This window comes from Sturnus vulgaris, chromosome 13 (assembly GCF_052056855.1).
Source record: "Sturnus vulgaris isolate bStuVul1 chromosome 13, bStuVul1.hap1, whole genome shotgun sequence".
Classification (NCBI taxonomy): domain Eukaryota; kingdom Metazoa; phylum Chordata; class Aves; order Passeriformes; family Sturnidae; genus Sturnus; species Sturnus vulgaris.
The window spans coordinates 17569567-17591372 of NC_142255.1; the positions used below are offsets into that span (position 1 = coordinate 17569567).

At 43.3% G+C, this 21806-nt stretch overlaps 1 protein-coding gene across 1 annotated transcript in view; it reads right to left on the reverse strand.

Moving 5' to 3' along the window:
• Nucleotides 1-21806, reverse strand: part of ADAMTS17 (ADAM metallopeptidase with thrombospondin type 1 motif 17) — a 157268-nt gene that overhangs the window by 76249 nt on the left and 59213 nt on the right. Inside the window, exons 9-10 of the mRNA XM_088172812.1 lie at nucleotides 3298-3438; nucleotides 1886-2036 (exon numbers count right to left, since the gene is read on the reverse strand). Of these exons, the coding sequence (XP_088028938.1) occupies nucleotides 1886-2036; nucleotides 3298-3438 (292 nt within the window). The remainder of the gene's footprint in view (nucleotides 1-1885; nucleotides 2037-3297; nucleotides 3439-21806) is intronic.

Sequence of the window (21806 nt, forward strand, 5' to 3'; positions counted from 1 at the left end):
GAGACTTATGATACAAGTATTCTGCAGATGAGGCCTGAGGAACACAAAGGTGAAAAGAACACAAATTTCAGAGGTTTAAAAATCAAAAGTGATCATTTCCTCTGAAGAATTTCCTTTCCTTGCCATCAAACACTAAATCAGAGTAGCATAACAGGATGTAAACATTTGCTTAAATTAATGGCATATGACATAACTGATCTAGAGCTCCACAGGGTGAATGTTAATTCTTAATGCACATCTGCAACAGAAATAAATCTAAATAAGGGACTGCAAATGGGTTTTAATCTGCTGAAGTTTTCTACTAGGCTCTTCATTAGGAAGCACCAATATCCTCACAAAATATGCTGATTTTTCAGGAGAAAGAAGAGATGAAGTAAAAGAGCACATTTTTAATTGTGTTCTGAAATGTCAAATAATTAGACTGGTGAAAAATCTTGAGAGACACAAACACCTGCTGCCTGTATCTCGCAGAGAATGGTGCCTCTTGGCACATTATTCTGCCAAACAACAAGTCCCTGAAGCAATTCCAGACTGGACACACAACTCCTGTGTGAGAAATGCTGACCACCAACCAGCGGGCTGACATTCTCATCAGCCACTGGAATATCCAGAAACAAAGTGGTTTTTTATCACAATAAGGGAAATAGCAAAAATCTCTTCCAAGAGCAGTCCAGCTGGGTGACACCCACACAAGTGGAAGAACTTGAGTCATGCTGGGTAGATCTGAGGTTTTCTTTACAGACCTATATTCTAACACTTTGCTTCCAGTACAGTAGTCCTGGTGGTCTGCATTTTCTTGATGGAGTTGGGAAATACAACCTATCCAGATTATTTTCCTATTGTTTTATATTAGCTAGCTTCCAAGTCCAAAATAAATAAAACAGCTAATGTGAAACTAAGAGCATTTTCCCAGGACTTGCATGTGTTTAACAGTTTTAGTAATTTGGCACTTAGAAACCTCAGTTATCTCTGATTATTATTTTCTTTCTTAACACTGATTTAAGATCTCAAGCTTGTTCAGAATGGGAATGAGGGACAGCTAAAAAATACAAATGGCCAGTTACTAAAAGCAAGAAACTTGTCAGGAGGTGATGCTGGTGACCCAAGACAGCTTCATGACTTTTTTTTAAGTATCTCCAAGCCACACTGGAAGCAGGCACTACCTTACTCCCTGTCTAAAGCAGGGGATAAGATCTGCTCAGAATTAAAAGATCTGATTATGTGTTAAGACCTTATGAAAAGTTTGGCTGTCTAAACTCCAGAGGAAGAGTCCAACAGCCTCATCTCAAATACAACTTACTTCTAGAGACAGCAACAATCAATGTTCCCGTTTTGCCAACCAACCCCACGACACAAGCCATGCTACCCCAAATCCTGATGAAACACCGTGGTGCTTAGAAGACACACAGAATTCTGCACAGGATTCTGTAAGGCCTCATGAAACAAGCAGACATCAGCATTTCCTGAGCACAGAGTGCACAGTCAGCTCCTAAGAACACTGCAGTGGTGTGAGGGTGAAACACCCAGCCAGCCACCTAAGCTGACTCTGTGCAAGTAGCCAAGCACTCTTGTGAGGAGAGACTTTCACCTCAGCTGAACTTCCAGGAAAACAATCTCTGCAGAGCATTTCAGGAAAACAATGTCAAAAGGGAACAGAGTGCAAACACCAGTTTTCCTGAGTCTGCCCTGGGAGGTGACCACGGGCAGTGTGGGGAAAGGACGAGGCCTCAGCAGGAGCTGCGGACATGGCGCTCGAGGCCGTTTGGTTTCCCACCAGCAGCGCTGAAACTGAGGGAAATAGAGACTCCTTTTCCCTTCCCCAGGGGCTTGGCAGCCTTATTCCCACTTCCCACCTTGTTTCCAGCTACAACCCACGAGCTCTTACCTCCATATTCTTACAGAAGGTGGCGTTGGTGCCAAAAAGGATCTGGCACTGCTCGTCGGCGCTGTAGTGCATGCCCGGCAGTTTGTGAGGGAGCCGCACGGAATATTGGCTCCGGGGATCTGTCACCAGCAGGCAGGTGCTCACCTTGGACCTGGGCAGGGCAGCAAGGGAAAATGTCCTTCAGGGAAAGCTCCTCTGAGCCGCAGTGTTACATCTCTGCCCTCTCTTGAACGGGAAGTCTCCTGTCAAACACTGGGTTTTTCCCCTGGAAGTCTTCTAAATAATTGAGAACTATGGAGAGAAAGGGCCTTGGGAACTCACCATGGCCTCAGGCCTCAAGGCAGGACAGACATTCACAACATTCTGGGTTAAACATTTGTCTGAACTGTCCCTAGACATCTGAGGAGACTCAATTCAGTCCTCAGGCAATCCAGCCCAAAGCTTCACTAGCCTTGAAATGACAGCTAGAAAGTTTTTCATGTCTCACCTCAATCCCCCCAGCTGAATTCTGAGCCCTTGACATTTTTTCTTATCTGTCGTAGGTATAAAGGGAAGATTTTCCTCTTTGCCTTCACAGTAGCCTGTTACAAATTGGAATATCACTGTCATATCAGGGGCCAGATATAACCAGATGAGTTCAGATGCAACTCCTTTTTCTAATTCATGCCTTTAGTGTGGCAGTAAATATTCCATTTTCTTTCATTATTTTCCTTTCTTTCCCACCTCTAACACCCAGAGTGGATATTTTCCATGCTGAACCCACTCCTAGCACAAAGCACTGTGCCAGGCACTGTTTGTCAGAGAGCTGCACTCACTGTAGGTTTAAGATTAGAGCTGCAGAGTTTATACAATTCCAGTGCTTCCTGTAGTACATGAGACTTAACAAGCAGCAGGACAGAAATCCTTCCTGAACAATTGAATATGATGAACTGAAACATGGATGCAGTGGGAAAGTTTATAGTGAATTATTTTAGACCAACACACACTGAGGAGTTAGAAAACACTCAGAGTTACCTCCAGGCAAAGTCAAGTTTCAATAAAATAAAAGCTATTTAATAACAAGACAGTAAAAGCCACAGCATAAAGCTGCACCATCTTTAAGCAGAGATTTCTGCAGGCCACCTATACACAGATTTCTGTCATTGCAAAATTAAAGGGCATTTTCTGTAAAAAGAAGGTGATATGGGATTTTAAAAAAAATGTTATCAGCACATTGACAATTGCACATAATTCTTCTGCCTCTCTTCCACCCTCATTTTCAAAGGGCTATTGCAACAGAGACAAATTCAAATTTGCACACCCTAATGACATATGTACACTTCTTCAAAAGGAAAATTGTTAATACTTTCACTTCAAAGCAACAGAGTGGATTCTTGCCTGGTAGGATTTCTGACACTCAGCACAATCCTTACTTTAGGAAGTTTTCGAGGTCGTCTCGGCTGCACGAAGACCAGGAGAGGTCACTTGGGTTCCTGCCCTTCACCCATTCTCCAGACATAATGTGAGACCTCCCAGCACAGGGCTGATGATCATCATCGTGGCTCATGCCCATGCTGTTGGATTAAAACAAGACAAGAGAAAAAACCTATCAAGTCATGATGTGGGTTTCTCATTTCCCACTGCCCTTAGCAATGACACTCTCAGCAATTAACACTGGACAACAGGCTGCACATACAACACACAATTAGTCATGTATTGCCCTAGGTACCTGTTAAATAAATGAAATAGAGGTTCCTTTAATTTATCCATTGCCTTAATTTCACAAAGTGTTTGGTATTTGTGTGTTTGAAACTTTTAAATGTGCTTCATATGGACTGTCCTCCCAGGGTTTATGAGATGTGAACGTGGAGAAGTGATGTAGCTCAGAGAAGGGTACCTGCTGGAATATTTACTGAAAATTTTGGATTACTTTCCCAAATCTAGTGGATAGGATTCCTACAATTACACTGAGAGGATGATCTAGAGATGGGCTTACTTTGTTCTTGCATCAGTGTGAACTTGGAATATACTGTTAGGAAAACCATTTTTCTAAATTAGTGGTATTGTACTTTGAGACTGATCCTTTTCTGAGTGGTAAGTTGGATCAGATCATCTCCAGTGGCCCTTCCAACCTAAATTAGCCTCTAAGTCTGTAACAGCAGTGCTTAGACTGGAGCCTGAGGCAAAGCCAAGCCCTATTTCTGCAAGCACTGTCCAAACAAGCACCAAGACTGCCTCATGCCCATCTCAGCAAGGACAGACTGTGACCTACACAGCAAAATAAACTATCTAAACAAACAGCAGATTGTGTTGTATAAACACATGGAAGAATTCAAACACATTCAGTGAGGATTTCTAAAAGTGTTCAGAAACAGGAAAGAGTTACTTCAACCTCCATCCAATTCCCCCTCAGGACCCTTCTGTCATTAGGGGAATCTGCACCACTGGGCTGCTACAGCAGGTCCAGGTTCAGAATAAATCCCTGCTGCCACTATAGGAAGGTGAGACTCCTCTACTGCAGATAAAACTTTGTGAACAGGGAAAAATGGTGTGAACAAGGTCAACCTGCTACACTCAGCCCATCACAGCAACCTGCCTGGCAGTGAAAATGATTTAAGGATTTTCCATCCTACTTCAAAATGAACATTAAAATTTTTTTTCAGAATCATACAGAGTAATAACTCCTTGAAACAGTAACATTCCTCCTTCAATTCCAAGGTGAAAAGGTAAACAACTTTCAGAAGAAAGGTGTCTTCAATGGCCAGTGTCACTTTCTAGCAAAACATCACCAATTTGGGGCTGAAAACACAGAACTCAGTGGGTCTCCAGCTGGCTGGCTGGAGCAAGCCAGGAGCAGTCCCTTTAAATATTCACTGTTTAATCCATGCTATTTCCCTGCAAACCTGAGGCTCCTGTTTGCTTTCTGACTGTGCTCTTGGCTTTGCTTCTCCCCAGTTGTGGGACTCGACTGTTCAGAGCCCAAACACGACATCCATTTCTAGCTGCAATGAACCAAAACCCACTTCAGCACTTTGATAATTATGGCTTAGATTAAACCACCATCTCTGCTATTTTTAGCTTACAGTGAAGATTATATGGTGGAGTCTATTATTTTAGGTTTATCTCCAGGGACATTATTATTATTTCTAGCAAAACTGCATTTAATATAATTTTTAGACTCAGAAGTTCATACTTATTCTTGTTTTTAAACCTTAGTGGTTTTTGAATACTGCAGAAACATTAACATCAAGCACATTTTGTTTGATGCACGCAGGAATAATCTAACAGTCTATTAGTAACTCTAACTTCAAAACAGTAAAGAGTGAAATTCCTGCTCCACTGAAGTGAATGGGAGTTTTGCCATTTACTTCAATGGAGCCTGGGTTTCACTCCAAATATTTTACCCATGTTGTTTCTACACACAGAGAAAACTCCTCACATGCTAGGAAGAAAGCTCCAGCAGTATTTCTCCAATGGAAATAAGCCCATCTAAAAACTGTGCTCCTAAAAGTCAGGAAAGGAAGGGCTCAGTACCACAAAGCAAGGGATGGAAGCTTGTCAGGAATCATCCAGAACAAAGTTTACCCCAAAACGCCAGTTTAGAAGGCTCGTGGGCATGCAGCAATCCTGTTAACTTTTCTAAAGGAGACCAGGCAGATTTCCAAGGTTTCTTGCAGCTTGTCTCCCTTGTGACTGCCACAGTGCTGAGACTCAAAGCTGGGTCATTTCTGGGTTTCTACTCTGTTTTTGTGGGATGGGATCTGGCAGCCCCCTGAATGGTCTCCTGGTCGGCACATCAGCTGTTCCACCTCAAAAGGCTGAAAACAAATCATCTTCCTGACTTTGCAAGTGCTTTAGGATCCCTGACTTTATCCTCTGTAGAAACGACTAGTGTTTGGTCTACGGTTGTTAATTAAGAAATGCTTTAGCTTTCTGAAGAGCTTAAATTATTTTTTGTCAAATATGTTGAAAGTGAGATTTTGTTGGCAAAAAACAAGGGTAGCACTTACTAATTAGTACATTCCCGTCCTTTATTTTAAACCTGATTTCATGAAAAATGTCTTGCCTAGGACAAATGCTGAGGCTACCAGTCTTTATTCAGCTTTATGTTGCAGAGGGTTTGAGGCAGATAAAATGTATTCTCTATAAAGAATGAATCAGAACTCACGCTTCAAGTTATTTACAGGCTTCTTCTGAAATTCATTCAATTATTACACACGTGGAAATTTACCCATTCTGTTTCCTTAACAGAAATTCTTTTAAAAGTCATAAGCATAAAGGAATTGAGCCTGAAAGGAATACCTTTATTGGTATAAAGCACAAGAGCTTTGCCAGTTCATATTAGCTTGGGATCTGGCCTCAAGGTACACAGGCAACCTCTCCTGGCCTCTCAGTGATGAGTTTCTGGGAGAATGAAACCAGCAACACCTTTGGAGCCTGTTTTAATTGGCAATGAAGAACTTTTCTCAGGATCTACTTTGCCTTACAATGGCTCACTTGAGAAAATGATTAAATGACCTGAAGGACTAAGGCATACCCTAGCATGCTAACACATTCTTTTCTGAAGTTCAAGGGTCTCCAGCTACATCAAAGGGACCAGGTTTTCCTAAACACGTAGTAAATGCAATGCCATGCTGATTCCTTTCACTAATGAATAGTCCCCCTCCTTTTAACAGAAATAAATGGGACAGAGCAGTGTGTGTTTGTACTAAACACCAGTGCAAACTGAATCAATAGTTTACATTTCATTTGTGACCATCTAATCTTACCTGCTGTTCAGAATTCACGTGGAATTAGAAGTAGGTAATCAGTATCTTGAAATATTCTGCCTTGGGAAATTCTATTCTTACATGAACTGATCTTGAACAAAGAGTTGATAAGAAAAGCCCTTAGATTAGAAGTAGCAATGTCAAAATGACACTGCACTGCCCTGCAAACCCACTGCCCTGTGTGTTCTCCCCAAGACATAAATGTCCATTTTATCAGAAGCCACAAACAGATGCTGCCTGTTACCCTTTACAAAGCCAGCAGAGACATTATGGATGAGCAGGAATCAGTTTCCCTTTGTCACTCTTCCATCCCAGGAAACTTCAGCCTTTCAGTTCATCACATTCTCCTCCTGAAGACAATGAGATTCCACAAAGGCAAGCAAGGACAGCTCAGACTGTCAGCTCTTCAACTCTTTTCATTCAGTGTTTACTCAGAGTAAGCACCCTGGGTCTCTGGTTTCACACTCCAGCTTCTTTCCTAATATAAATAATGCATTGCTTACCAGTCAAAGACACCACGGCCTCACTGGAGGAGTCCTGCAGCACATTTACTGCTGCTCATCATGTGTGAGGCCAGAAATGAGCTGACTGACCAGTCTGAGTCCTGACTCTTAACATAATCACAGCGAGGCAAATCTGACCACGAGGCACAGGGAGGCAGCAACAACAGATCTCTTTGATGCAGTTTTTTGGAGAGTAAGGCTTTAAAGTAGCACTGCTAAGAATAAAAAATAGCATGCAGTCTCTGGGAGCTCTGGCCTCCCTGAAGCCTGTGCAGCAATCAGAACTGGGTTAGGATGCCAAAATTACACTCTGGGCCTGAGCTGGCCAATTTCTTGTGTAACTCTTTTAAGCTAAACTTAATTATCAGCCCTCTGTTTTCCCACAGCAATGCTGAATGAATGCACTTGCTTTGTTTGTTTGGGTCATTAATGGAGTTTCTCCTCTAGACAGTTAATGTAACTAAACTGCTCTGTTTACCCTTGGTGCGTTTTCCAGTGTTTCCTGTTATTCTTACAAGCCTGAGCCAAAGTGCACCAAAGCCTGTGGAAAGCCCCCTACTGCATCCAATGCACTGCTGCATCTCAGGGTTCTTGAGGTCATGTACACAAATCTTCACCAGAACCACTATGACCATCAATTAGAAACCCAAATCTGAGTTAGAGGGTAATGCCAAGGGCTGGGAGAAACTGATTTAGGAGATGCTTAAAATCTTTTCAACAGCTGCAACTCTGGCTGATAAGAGACCACTGGAGAAATCCCCAGGACTGTTATCTTTCATTCCCCCTTAGCAGGGAGAGATAGGAAGTTGGTACAAGAGTAAGTTTGATATAAAACACCAGCAGCAGCAGGGCTTTTATTCAGAAAAAGGGTCGCAACTGAAAGAAAGAACTATGAAGGGAAGCCCGAAAAAAAGACACCCAGAAGTGGAAATGCCACGAAGTAAGACCACCTCCATCATGTTCCTCTGAAAGTCAATCCATTCCATTTGTCTGCAAATAATTCAGCGTGAGTCAAACACTGGATCACTTTAGAAACTCGTGGCTATCAAGGCTATCCAAGGTGTCCTGGCTGTCACCCCAGCTGCTTATTGAACATGCATGACAAACAATTGATTGCTCTCTGCACAACTGCACTTACCTCAGCCACCACCTCTCCAAAGGGCAGGGAGGATGTCGAGCTGCCAAGAAGGAAATGAGGACAGCAGGCTGTCTCTCTCTCCCACAGACAGAAATCCAAAGGAGTCTTTCCAAATACCAACTCCCAAAGAGCTGGAACTATGTAAGCTCAGCAATACATTAAATAGGAAGAGCTCCTTGGGGCCAGCCCTGCAGACCAACATGGCCTCAAAGAATTGAGCAAAGAGCCCATTACAGCTGTACCCCAAATACAGGGGGGACAGGAGAAGGCAGAGGTATCTCATGCTCCAAGTGAAAAGTTCTGTGGGACCACTAAGGTTTTTACATTTTTGGCTGATACTTGATTGCTGGACAGCAGGTTTTCTCTACCTGTATCATGCCTTACCCTGCAGATGTTCTCCTAAAGGCTTTGTTTCTGCAAGAGAACATTGCTATGAGCTAGGCAGTACCAGCCTTGCACGTCACCACTGACCTTCTCAGCAGAGAATATGAGAGAAGTCATTCCCTGTGACCCAGCTTGCCATGACTCACCCACAAGTAATCCAGTATTAAATGCAGAGCCAGGACTAAGCATAAAATTTCTTTCTAAAGCCCATTGGAGAAAAATAAATGCAAAATGAGGGCAGACTGAACAACATCCTCTCAGAGTGGGAGAGGTAAGGGAGAAGGGGAGCTGTAATTTATCTGCTCTGGCATGTCAGTGTGGGCAGAATGACAGTGCCCCACAGAAGGACAGCTATTTAGACATGCACAAATGCCATCTGTTTTTCCATGGGAAGGACAAAATTCCTCCCCTTCCCACCTCCTATCAGGTCTCAATGAAGGTTTGAGAAGGGAATGCCATCTCTGCAGTGCATCCAATGTCAACCACAAAGGAAGATGTTGGTATGGAAGGAGGTTACACAGGGTATGTGGCTGGCAGCTGAGAACATTAGACACGGCCATTAAACTCAAATCCTAACAGGTCACTAAGCACAGGGTGTACATCAACAGTTCTTAGCAGCTCCTGCCTTAGGGCTGGGATTGAATCAGGAGTGGGAGACAGCACCCCACATCATCCAGCCTGTGAGCTGTCCACTCCCAAACTGAGCTCAATGTTAGGAATTTTTATTAACGTTTCAAATCGAAGCTGCATCACTGGAAAGATGCCTACTTCTGAACTGGTTCAACATGTTTAACGTTTCAATATAAACTGCTGATCATGTTGCAAGTTATGAGGTTTCCATCCAGTTGACAATAATAGCATTACAGAGGAAGGAGTGAAGTGGGGGTGCTCATTTGAGCTGGAATTGTAATAGGAGCTGCAGTGCAAAGTGAGGACAATAACTTTGAGAGGGTGACTCAGGAAGGTGATGCCTCTAAGAGAGGCAGAGATGGCCAGAGATGTCAGAGGGGACAAAGGGAGGTTTGGACAAACTAACAAATCCTGGGAAAATGCTGAGGTGAGCTCAGCTGTCACTGAGGGAGGAGGCAAGGAAACATCTTGTGCAACCTTCCTACAAAACCAGCGGCCACTGAGGCTGTTGGCTTAATGGAAAGCAGGCTTTTTCACCCTCTGCTTTTCAAACATGTAAACACTGTTTCTTAAAAATGCTTTGACTATTCCAAAAACTGTCAGGAACACTTTGGGAAGCAGTGATGAAGAGAGGGAGATGATCCTACTTAAAGCATTTGAAGTAACTGAGGCTGGTCATTGTGTACACAGTGTTATCTAGAACAGGGGTGTTCAGGATGGGTGCTGTACTTTTGGGGTTTTTTTAATCAGGAAAGTCAACATTTAAAGGGAGTCATGACTACTGGACTCTTGTTTTCATAACCAAGTTTATGTCACTCTCCAATAATGAAGTAACCAGATATTTTATATGGTTATCTACTCATCAAGCAGCCAAGAAGTCAACAACAGCGAGTGAGAACACACGAACGCCTATGGTGAATAACAGTGTGGAAAGCTGTGGTTTATTCAGCTGCATGACAGATCCAGCCCTTTATGATATGGTTTTCATTTAAAAAGAATTAGCTCTTTTGCCTTGGAATCTGGAAGGCAGCAAAGTATGAGCTTGTGAGGCAAGGGACAGAGAGCACGTGAGTGACATGGCAGGGACAGAGAGCACATGAGTGAAATGGCAGGGACAGAAAACACATGAGAGTGACATGGCAGGGACAGAAAACACATGAGAGTGACATGGCAAGCACACCCGCTGTGGTCTTGCACTCAAAAGCTCACTGGTATAAACACCAGACCTTTACACGGTTTGATCAAAGCCTGACCAAGGCCTTGAAGAACAGGGTGAATTATTTTAGGATCCTCTTCCCAGAAACATCACATGCTCACATTATTGATTCTTTCTCCAGCAGACATTTGCTCATGGGATTCTCTCTGAGCAGCCCTTGTTTTTTCACAGAGTGGGTGATTCACAGCAGGACAGGCATTGGCCATTGGCCATTCCAACACCTTTGGTGAGATGAAGGAACCCAGCTGCAAAGCAACTGAACATCCACCATTCCAAGGGCCTCCCTCCACTGCTTCTGATTTCTAGGATGTGGCCCCTGCATATCAACCTTTTCCTGAAAAAAACTTCACAGTTTCTTCTAAGAGCTGGCAGGTTCTGAGACTACAGTGGCAGAAAAAGGAGTGCTCCACCAAAACCAAAGTTCTACAAAATGCTAAAGTTGATCAATATATATACATAAATAAATTTGGCAGAAACTCAGCACTGAAGAGGAAGCATTATCTCAGGAAAACACCCTTCTGATGTCAATGCCTCCTCCTTTCCAAGATCCATTTAGCATCTTACATGAATCTTTCCTGTCTCCTTCCTTAAAGCACTATCCCATCTCCATGCAGGCATCCAACCACATGCTGAGCATTTCTACACCCTCACACATTCTTTCATACCTGCCAGTAACACACAGCAGATTTCTGACACAACAGCATCAGTAGGAGTCAAGGATTGCTTTAATTCCTTCAATCAATCCCCGTTGAAGAGCTGAATATAAATATATCCAAAACCACTCACTGTACAACATGGATCAGTGACTCTCTACGGGAATCATTTGTCTCACACTGGCTGTTTGTCATGATCACAGCTGAGCTGTGACCCAAGAGTCACAGTAAGTAAGAATAAATTTATCTGAAGATGTCTCCATGAAAATGTTTGCACTAAGCTGTTTCCTTGCTGCCTAAGTGATCAAATCCACTTCTTGGACATAGAAAATTCTTTCTTTCTCACTTGCTTCAATCTGGTTTCAGAACACAGAGAACTGCTGCAGAAGGAGCACAATGACTAAGAATGAACCAGCGGTGGGCAGAGGACTGCTCATTGCACAGAGGCTGCTGTGCTCCATCTGTAGCTCCTTGTTTTTGGAAAGCACCCCGGGGCACAGCAGAAGGAACAAGCTGAAGGGTAACAAGCTGTTTGCTTTCAGCACTGCCTGAAGTGGGTGAGAACGAGACCTCCAAAATGTGACATGCATTTCCTCAGAAGATGAAAAGGGAATATAAATTGTAGGGTGGAAAAAAACCCAAACCCTGGGATAGCTGGGTGGGATTTCCCACCCACGAGGGAAGAGAGACAAAAGCTCAGTGAGCACTGACAGCCCTGTCACTCACAGTGTCAGAAACCCCAGGGGAAGCTCTGTGTGCAATCACTTTTCCAAAACTCCTGTGAAACCACTGAAAGCCTCCAGTCAACTGCATTAAATGACAGAGTGCCAAACCTGAATGCAGAGCTGCAACACAAGACACCCTTCAAAGAAAAGCAAGGAGAGGGCAGAAATGGTGTGGAACATTTGCCAAATTCGTGCAACACGAGTAACCCAGATGTCCCACACTCTGCCCCATCAGGAAGCCACCCACAGCCCAGTGCTGGGGAAGTGGGACAGCCGGGGGAATGCACTGTAGGAGTCAGGAAAGCTGGCTGCCTTCCCCACACTGGGAGATGAATTCTCCATTCCTGGAGGTGGGAAGGAGGAGATGGCCAACATCAAAAGACAAGAAGGTGTGAAGTAAATGCAATATATAAATTCTATCAGCATCAAGTGTTCTGCAGTCCTCAGACAAGGCAGTGGGTATGTGTTTTATGGCTCTCACAGCAGCAGAAGTCCTTTTCACAGAATTATTTTTCATCCTCTTTCTTGGTCCATGTTGTCACTCACTCACAGATTCAGTGCAAGAAGAAATCCATCCTTATCTGACCCCTCTGCAACACAACAGGTGACTGCAGTGGACAGTAACCTCTGGGCTCACTTTTGCTTCCAAAAATGAGAAAAACCCACCAGAATTGACTAGGAAAAAAAGCTGCACAGGAAATGCATGATCCAGCTCTAAAATTTTATTTCCAATAGTGGCACTCCCATACACCAGCTCCTTAAACTCCTGGGATTTTTCATAATGGTTCAGCTGGTAAAATAATTTATAATACCAGAACCACCTGGCCTTGGCTGTTCGTAAATGATTGCAGAAGTTCAGCAAGTTATCTCAGTTTCACTCATTTTATCAGCAGGGAGAGATTCGGTATCAAACAGGAATGTTGCAAATTATGGCTGGGTATCAAAGCAATTTGGAAATGATATGTTCAGACCAATACTGAAGTGAAATTCTTTGGATAGTGGGTGGGCCTGGTTGCCTACAAACCTCAATGCTAATAAAGTCAAGTTTGCTTTCATATTGTCCAAGGAAGCGACATGAGGAAAGTAAAAAGCAACTTGGAAAGACACTCTTGCTTTGAATAACTTTGGCTTGAACATGATAATGTAAAGACAAATTACAGAGAAAGAAAAAAGTCTGTTATTTTCATAAGAAGATACTGTTTTAGAGGGTCTTGAGCTGCTAAGAGGTGCAGGGTGTGTGTCATTCAACTGGTGACAGCTTTCTGGAGATGTGTCCGAGCTTTTCTCATGTTATTCTGTTCATTGTGCTCTGAGGGGCTCCTGCAATCACACATTTGGCAAACCTGGTAAAGTTACTTCAACACACATCATAAACAGCTTAGAAGGAAATGCAGGTATGGAAGGTAGTACTTAACATATAAAAAGAAAATATGAATATATTTTCCTAAGCAAACAACTTGGCTTTTTCTTTGACTGGGGAAAACCCTCAGGATCATATCTGGATTAGTACTGGAAATAACAGTGTCAGTAACAGAGAAATAATGGAGAAAGAGGTAAATTATATACACAGTGTTGGTGATACTTCAAATAAGAGACAAGAAGTGATGCTTGTACATACAGGCAGGAAAGCTGATGACAAAATCATTATTATAATGCTCCTGTAGGAAAATCCAGTTTGCAGCATTTCTTTAAAGCTACTAAATGCAGGCAATTTGCACTTTATCAAAATTTGACCATGGTGACTCATAATGGATAGTAAGGAAGAGTTCTGCCTTCTTGAACTAAATCTACCCCACATTACACAGCAAGCAGCTTTACTTCAGATAAAGGAGGAACTAGACAGGAAAGAATTCACCCAATGAAAAGTGCTGTTGATTGTCTTTTCAGGAGGGTGAAAGGAAGCTGTGCTTTTCCTTTGAAGGAAAGATACTTTCCCTAAGTACAGAGACTACCTGAAACAAGAAACAAACTGTTTCTAGGGAGCATTTCTTTATCCTGCATCCTAGTTTTATTGTGTGCAATTAAAATGAATATTTAAAAGCTAGATTAGAGAGCTGCCACTCCATTAGCTGTCTCTGGAGAGATGCTAGCAAACAGCAGGGTGAGAGGAAGGGAGCCCAGCGGGGAGCAAGTGGAAGAGCCAGGCAGGATTTGGACTGTCACTGGCAGGTGAGAAATAGCTACCAGAGGGTGGACATGAGAAACTTCTGAGAGGTCAAACTGTCCCGAATGTGGATAAGATGTGGTGTATAAGATGAGTGTCCCAGTGGGCTTTGGAGCAGAGAAAGAAAGCGCAGTGAAAAATATTTATTTTTAAGGCCCAAAGCTAATTAGAGCCCAGCAGGAAGAAAACTTTTCAAGCAAGTGAGAACAAACCATTATGATCAGACCCCTTTTGCTTTGATTTGTTTTACCTAAGCAAAAAAAAAAAGCAGAAAACTGTGGGCTATTCTCCTCTCTTTTTATGGAAACTGGGGTTCAAGTAAAAATATAGACAACAAACTCCCTGCTGGGTTGGATCCAGCAATGGAAAGAGGCCCAGCATCTGATGTAGGGAGGATTTTGCAAATGGAAAGGGATCACTGAGAACAAAGCAGGCCTGTTTATTGCATTTCTCCAGTAAACTCTTTTTTTGCTGAATTTTATTTCCCAACACAACTGTTGGCCAAGAGGCAGCCAACCCTGTTCCACCCCAGCACAGCCTTCCACTGACGTAACAGCTAAAGGGAACCACATTTTTAGAGGCAACAACATTTCCACTGGCATTGCTGCTGCTGCTGCTGCTGCTGACTTATTACCAAAGGCTTTTCCAAGTGACAGTCTGGGATTTATCACCTTCCCCAGCTCGGGAAGTCATTTTCACCTGGAACCTGTTGAACTCAGCAGGCCAGGCAGACAGCAAGGGTTACAGGCTATTGGAACCCAACTGCCAGTGGAAAAGTAAATATTTCATCTAGATCGCTACCCTTGTATAAAAACAAATTATTATTTGGTAAATGGCACTTACAAACCTAATATTTCCTGTGCTGGTGTGCAGTGGGAGGCTGCACAATGGGGACTTGTACTGTCGCTGTGTTTTGGGTCACTGGGTGCACCAGGCTGCTGCCAGCAAAGCCAGTGGAGTATGAAACCAGAACCCTTGTGGCAGGAAGCAGAGGCAAGGTTTGCCAAATCATTATGGCCCAGCTACTTAACACAGGCCTGGCTTACTCAGCAGAGTAAGCCTTCAAAAAGAAAGGCAGAGCTGGCAAAGCTACAAAGCTATTGATTAAATGAAAATTGTGTTTCTCAATGGCTGTCGTTTGCCTGTTTGGTGCAGTTTTATTATGTTAAGTAAAGCTGTACAAGATGCTCAAAACCAAAGAAATTAGAGGGACTGCAAGGGAATGTTGCTTCCCAAGGGATAACACAGAGATTCTTCACAAAGCAGCAAGAAACCCTTGCCCAGAACAAATGTTTGCCACAAGACTGCAGAAAGCAACGGGATGTGGACATTCCCACGCCCAGTTCCAATGTTATTACATTCCAGTACTGTAAATAAACTATCAAATTTGGATGGTACAAAGGTGAAACATAATCATGATAATTATGACAGGGAGAAGGTACCTTGCCACCGTGCTAGGATTAGCAGGTTCAGTAAAGGCACCTGGAAATATCTTGCAGCTTTACATAAAACTAAAAAAAACACACCCAAACCAAGGCCTATCCAGAGCATGACACTACCAAACCTCTCCATTTCTCCTCCCCAGTATTCTTTTTCTCTGTGTGATTTTTCTACACAATTTTCTTCTTTTTAAATTTTTTTCTCTGTGTGATCCCACTGTCATTGCAAAAACAATCTGCCCAGACAAGGTCAATGCCACAGAGATCTTCTGTTTTTGGGACTCAAATTAACTTACTCAGTGTCCTGTACTGTCTTACAGTGGGCCAACACACCTTCTGTTTAGTGCTGCTCCATCCCTACCTCCTCCCCAGGTCAAATCATCCATGCTGGCAGAAGTCTCCACTGATTTTTTTTTTTTTTTAATATGTTTAAACCTGTCTTTGATCTCTGCTTCCTTTTGACTAACTCGGGACATGGATTTCAGAAAGTTATTATCAAGCTACTGAGGTACATAATAATAATAATTTGTTTTATCTAAAACAGACCCCTCAGTGTGTTACCAGAAGTAGAAGAAGCATCTCCTGAAATTTTAGGATATATCTATTCTTTCTCTGAACCAGAACCTGTTATTTAAATAACTGCTTTGGTTAGATCATACCACTCTGATGTACAATCACATATGATGAAATAGGCAGTGTTCCATTATGTCCTTTGGAGTTGTACAGAGAAGGGCAACTTAACTGTGAAAATGTGCTTGCAATTATCCGTGGAAGAAGAATGAAACCTGGGAGGAGGGGGAGCACGAAAAGGGAGCCTGGGAACACGGAGAGAGAGACATTCCTCAACAGATTTACAACACAAATGGCAGAAAATAAAATTAGCAACTCCAGGGTGGGTACGGACTGCTGCCAGCATTTTTGGCCAGCCTCAGGGTATGTCTACACAGCAGCCAGTCACTCCCAGTACTCCTGAGACTGCAATATACTGGAACAGCTACGTCCTCCTGTGAGATTTCAAGTGGGGATTCTGGCACCAGGAGAACAGAACTGGGGCAGGCACTGCCTGAATCCAACTCTCTGGCTACTGAGGAAGTCCTGGTGCAGCAAAGCCATTAATACCTGAACTTGTTAGAATAAAGCCTGCATGGGATTGCCTCTGGCTCCAGGGCTCCTTGAGATCCAACTGACCTTGATTTTCCAGCACTCCAAATGCAGAGATGTCAGTTCTGACACACAGCATGGTCAGAAGGGCCATACACGGTTTATGGAGGCACCGAGGGAACCCCAGCTCCCCAACACAAGGCAGGATCTACACCCAAAGTGCCAGCAGTGCCACTGGAGGGCTTTATCCAGCCATTGGACAGATCCTGGCAGCCACAGGCTACATCCCTGAGCCATCCCTAACTGGATGTTACCCTACAGACACACAGGATGGGCACCCCTTCGCAAGAGATCTCTCTTATAGTAAAATATTAATCCAAAGGAGTGAATAAGATGCCTGCGGGCATGTGTTAAAGTAAAGTCTTTAACTACATGCTGAAATCCTACCCTGTGAATAGAAGTTTGGCCTCATTTGCAGTACAGAGGGAGCAGAGTTGTAACTGAAGTTGTCTGGATAACCTTGAAACTGAGACTTTGGTGCTTCTGCATGTTTGATTCTACAACTTAAGTAATGTTGGTTTTCCTGCCATTCGGGAGGTATGAAGTAACCTGGGACACATCAGTGTATTTCTGCAACAGCAACAAAGAAAAATGTTTCACAGAAATTCAGGTCAGGCAGAACCTGCCTGATAAATGTGGGACTAACTCAGAGAAACACAAAAAAAAAAAAAAAAAAAGAAAAAGAAGCCCAGGTGAGATTTTTTTAAAAAAACAGGGTTAATGTTTAAAATCAGCCAGGACAGAAACTACACTCAGCTGCCTCCACTGGTAGAGCCCTGAGTTCAAGGGTTAGACTGTGCTGAGCTGATCTGAAAAAGACAGAGGGTTGTTGGCATTTTTTCTTTCAAAACAGCTTTTCAGTTCCCATGTTCTGCACCTAAATGTTATAACCCCAGGATAAAAGGAGATAATTTTTAGCAGAGGTCTCTCTATTTCTCCACGATTTCCAGAACCACTGCCTTTGCCCCACCACCATGATTTGGCTGTCTGGATCCAATGCTGCTGGCACTGTTCTGGCTGGAATGGCAAGACAGGCTGATCCAGGAAAAGAAAGAGGTTTCTATCAGCACAATGTGCACTCTGCAGCACTACCTGCCTGCACAGATCTGTCACATTTACTGGAGTGATCCTCAGCTTCCACATTAAAATTTTCTTTTTTAAAATGCATTATGATCAATTCTTCATAAATTGCAGGGCAGGGGAAAAGTGGGACAATTTCTTGGTTGGTTCTCAGGAATCTTAACAAGCTGCACCACAGTGACTGGGTTTTGCTGGTGTAAATTGTTACAGGACATCATTCTGCATCTCTGAGATTTGATCAGGGACATTCCTCCTCAGCCTGCCATGTTTCCACATTCTGGCACATCTGCAGGGATCTCTCTGCTGGGTGCAGAACCACACAGATGAGGGAGGCCAATGTTATTCACAAGTCCATCAGCACAAATACCAGGCCACAAAGGGAACATCCACGTGCTTTTCCCTTACCTGCAACACCACAATGCTTGAGACACACCACAAAGGCCATACTTCATCATGCAGCAAACTATTATGCACCCTGAAGTAATTTTAACCAAGCTACAGCTATCAATACCTAACATCTAAAGCAAATAAGCACACTGGAGAGAAACCTGCTGGTTCCAAACCCTTCTCTTGTCTGATTCCAAGCCCTGAGCTGTTTGGTTTGTGCATTATGGGCTTTTACCTTTGGACTCATTTTTGTCCTCATCTGTTTCAGCTTCAAGTTTGAGGCCATGTGGTTTCAGGCTGTTGGCAAGAACCAGCTCCTTGCTTATTGTCAGTTGATTTTAATCCCTTTTCCTAAGGGCATCTGCCCCGGTGTGGCTCCCAGCCACACCACCTCGGGCTATTCTCTCCCCATCCAGGCAGTGCCAGGTTCTGCTGGCTCATGAATGGGAATCTTCCCTCCTCAGCCAGGCCTGCCCCCGTCCCACAACAGGAAAGCCGAGGCTGTTGAAAGAAACAGGGATGGCAACAAAGCTGGCATTGTTGTCCTGAAAAACCACTGGCTGCAGCCCACCCCCTGCATTCGGGATAACGGATACACGGATGAATCCCAGCTTTTGTTTCAAAAAACTTATTTGACTTTTTCTTTGGAGAAGGACTTGAAAACGGTAACAAAGTCACTGCTGTAGGCAAAAAGAGAATTAAGAAGGGGGGGAAGTGGCACTGTTTTTCTCCAAGACGGTTGTTCAGGGTGGTCTTTGGGGTGTGAATCTCAGATCAGCCTCACACCGGGGCAGCTTAAGGGGGGGAGGAGGAGGGAAGCACCAGTCAGAATCCTGGTCCCAAAAGCAGGGCACTTTTCAGCTTTTACTGATGGACTTGCCTGCAATTCTGAGGAAAGATGAGAGTAAGAAATGCTCATGTTCATATTATGTTTATTATATGAAGACCTCAGGCTTGTACATTTTAAGACTGCAGTGACCAATGTGATCTTGGGTCTTCCCTTCTGTGTAGGCCAGGACTCCACCCAGCAAACCCTGGATAAAATCCAACAAGCTGTGGTTACACTCAAGTGTGCTGTTTTAAAAGACATCCACTGTTGACCTTGACTGAAGGAATAAGGTTTGCTGAGGGTCCTGTCTTGTGTGAGAAGAAGTTTATGATTTGCAGCCTCAATACACATTCACTGGGCTCCCTGCCTGTTACCTTTCTGTAACATCAAGACTCTTCTCCTAGATCCTTTGTAGAAAAAAATTGTCTCTAAATACAGACGGATTTTCCCTTTGTGTCCATGGACCAAAACTATCAGTACAGACTTGAAGATTTAAATACAAAAGTCACATCACTCACCCCATCATCAAGCAACAACTCCACGGGTTAAACCTGAAGATGAACTTTCATCCTTCAACTTTCACAGGACCTATTTCATCCTAATGGACCTATTTAATGGTGTCTCCATGTTTCCACAGTGCAGCTGTCCGGAATAGTGTTTTTTGCAGTCAGTCCAAATGACATTAGTGGCAGATTAGGAATCTGACACATCAATTAGTAATCCATTCACTTTTTCCAAAGTCCACATCAGAAACTATCTGAGAATGCCAAACTGGGCTTGTGATCTCCACAGACATTTGTTAGTCTTAAGGAAAGAATAATAAATCTCAGCTTTTCTACACTCATAAGGAAATCAGACTTCAATAAAGCTCAAAATTATGGCTCTCCAAAATTTATATTTTTGCCAATATGGATGTAAGTTTTGATTGGATTTTGTTTTAAATTAAGAAACTTGCACCTAGTTTTCCTTGGTTTTCATTTTTAAAGCTCATGTCAGCTTTGTGTTCATGTCTGCAATGGGTTTCCTTACATTTCACTTAAAAACTCTGAGTTTTTAAGTAAAGTCTGCAAAGAATTCTATTTGCACACGATGTGCTGAACCAGGACTGCTCAGAGCATCTTACTGCAGTTCAACACCAGAAGAATAAGGCCTGACACTTGTAAGGTCAATGAAAAGATTGCTGATGGCTGCCAGAAAGGCACCAGTCAACTGGTCAGAGGTCGAGATTAGCAGCCAGGCCACGGGTGACAGCACAGAGGGATGATTTTGATGCTCAGGTTGGAGGGTGACAGATATGACATTTCTTCCCCTCTGTTTTGATTTGGCAACACTGGGGTTGATTGTGCTGCTGGTGGCAAGGCAGAGGAGGCAGAAGGGTTTGCCCCAGTGTGTGACAGAGAATTGCAGCTCCTTGTGGAGTAAGAACCCAGAACATTTTCCCAAACACTTGTGGCAGCAGAATCCTCCCAAGAGCTCCTACAACCTTCATCTGGAGCCTTTCTGGCTCCTGTGCCCTCCCAGAGCCACATTATCCAGATGCCTTGGGTCCCTAAATTGGCCCTTACAGACCCTCCACTCCCCCCCAAGTAGTCCTGAAATAGTTTTCCAAGAAGAAGGCAAAGAAAGAAAACCATCAGAGGAAAGAAATTATGGTCTTACCACCAAAAGTGGCCTCAGAAAAAAAAAAAAATGGAGCTTGGAATTTTCTGCACAGATGGAGAGCTGTATCTGAAAGCATTACATCCCCTATTTATGATGGGGATTTTTTTGCAAGGCATTATTAGAAGGAAGCTTGTCAGCTCTGCTGAGAAACTTGGCAAGCACCAGGGCAGACCAGTCTCACTCTTCCACACAGCTGGATTTTCTGCAGCTCAAGTATTTTTCCCTCTTGCTCTTGGCCCATCCAAAGATGAGTGCTGAATTTCCCTTAGCATTACCCACAGGTTAATTTGTTATTAAGTTTAGGCTCAGTTTAACATCTTGGCGTGCAATCTAAATAAAACCAAAACCAAATGTCCTTCATTTCTGCTGAAACCACCCTCGGTTTGGCTCAGCTGCCTTTGGTGTCACTGGAGGGTGAACAGGAGATTCATTTTTGGTAGGTAACCTAAATATCCTCCATGCAACTTTGAAATACATTGCCATAAAGTAATTATTTGTCATGGAATGAGATTGGCCAGAACCTGAACACGCTCCACTGGCTCTGACTTAGCTGTGAAATACTTCTTACTGCAGGAAAGGAAGACACGGCAGACATGTGAGCTGTAGGAAGGGTGCAGAAAAAACTCAGGCACAACTTCTTACTCCAGGAACAAAGGTGGGATTTCCCACCTTACATCCACAGAGGCTGAAGGAAGGAGTGCTTGAAACCCCCCAGGCACAGTCCTGCCCCCTGTATAACTTTGTTCCTGGCCTAATTCTGTACCTTCCACAGTCCAGCTGTGACACTGCAACCAGAGTGAAGTCAATGGAAAGGGGGAACAGCTCATCACTATTATGAGTAAGTGCAGTGACACTGGGCCTGAAGAGCAAGGAGTGTGGAGGTGACCTTTGGCTAACTCATTATCTGCACTAGGGGATGCAGTTGACTCTTCCAGTCAATTTTGTTTTCTTCTGCCCATGGGATATCTATAGGCAGCTTTAAAGTCTCCAAAGTCACCTGCAGAAAGTACCCAGTAATCTCATGCTGCAAATTTCTGTCTGACTATGACTTATCACCTTCTTTCCTGCTTTTTCCAGTGTGTTCAAAGTGTTTTATTTAGGTGTGATTGAGCTGATAAATCAAGTTATAGGATTTCTTTCTGCTGATCAAGTAATTCTGCTTAAGGGCATTTCCAAAATACTGATGTTTACCATTTCAGTCA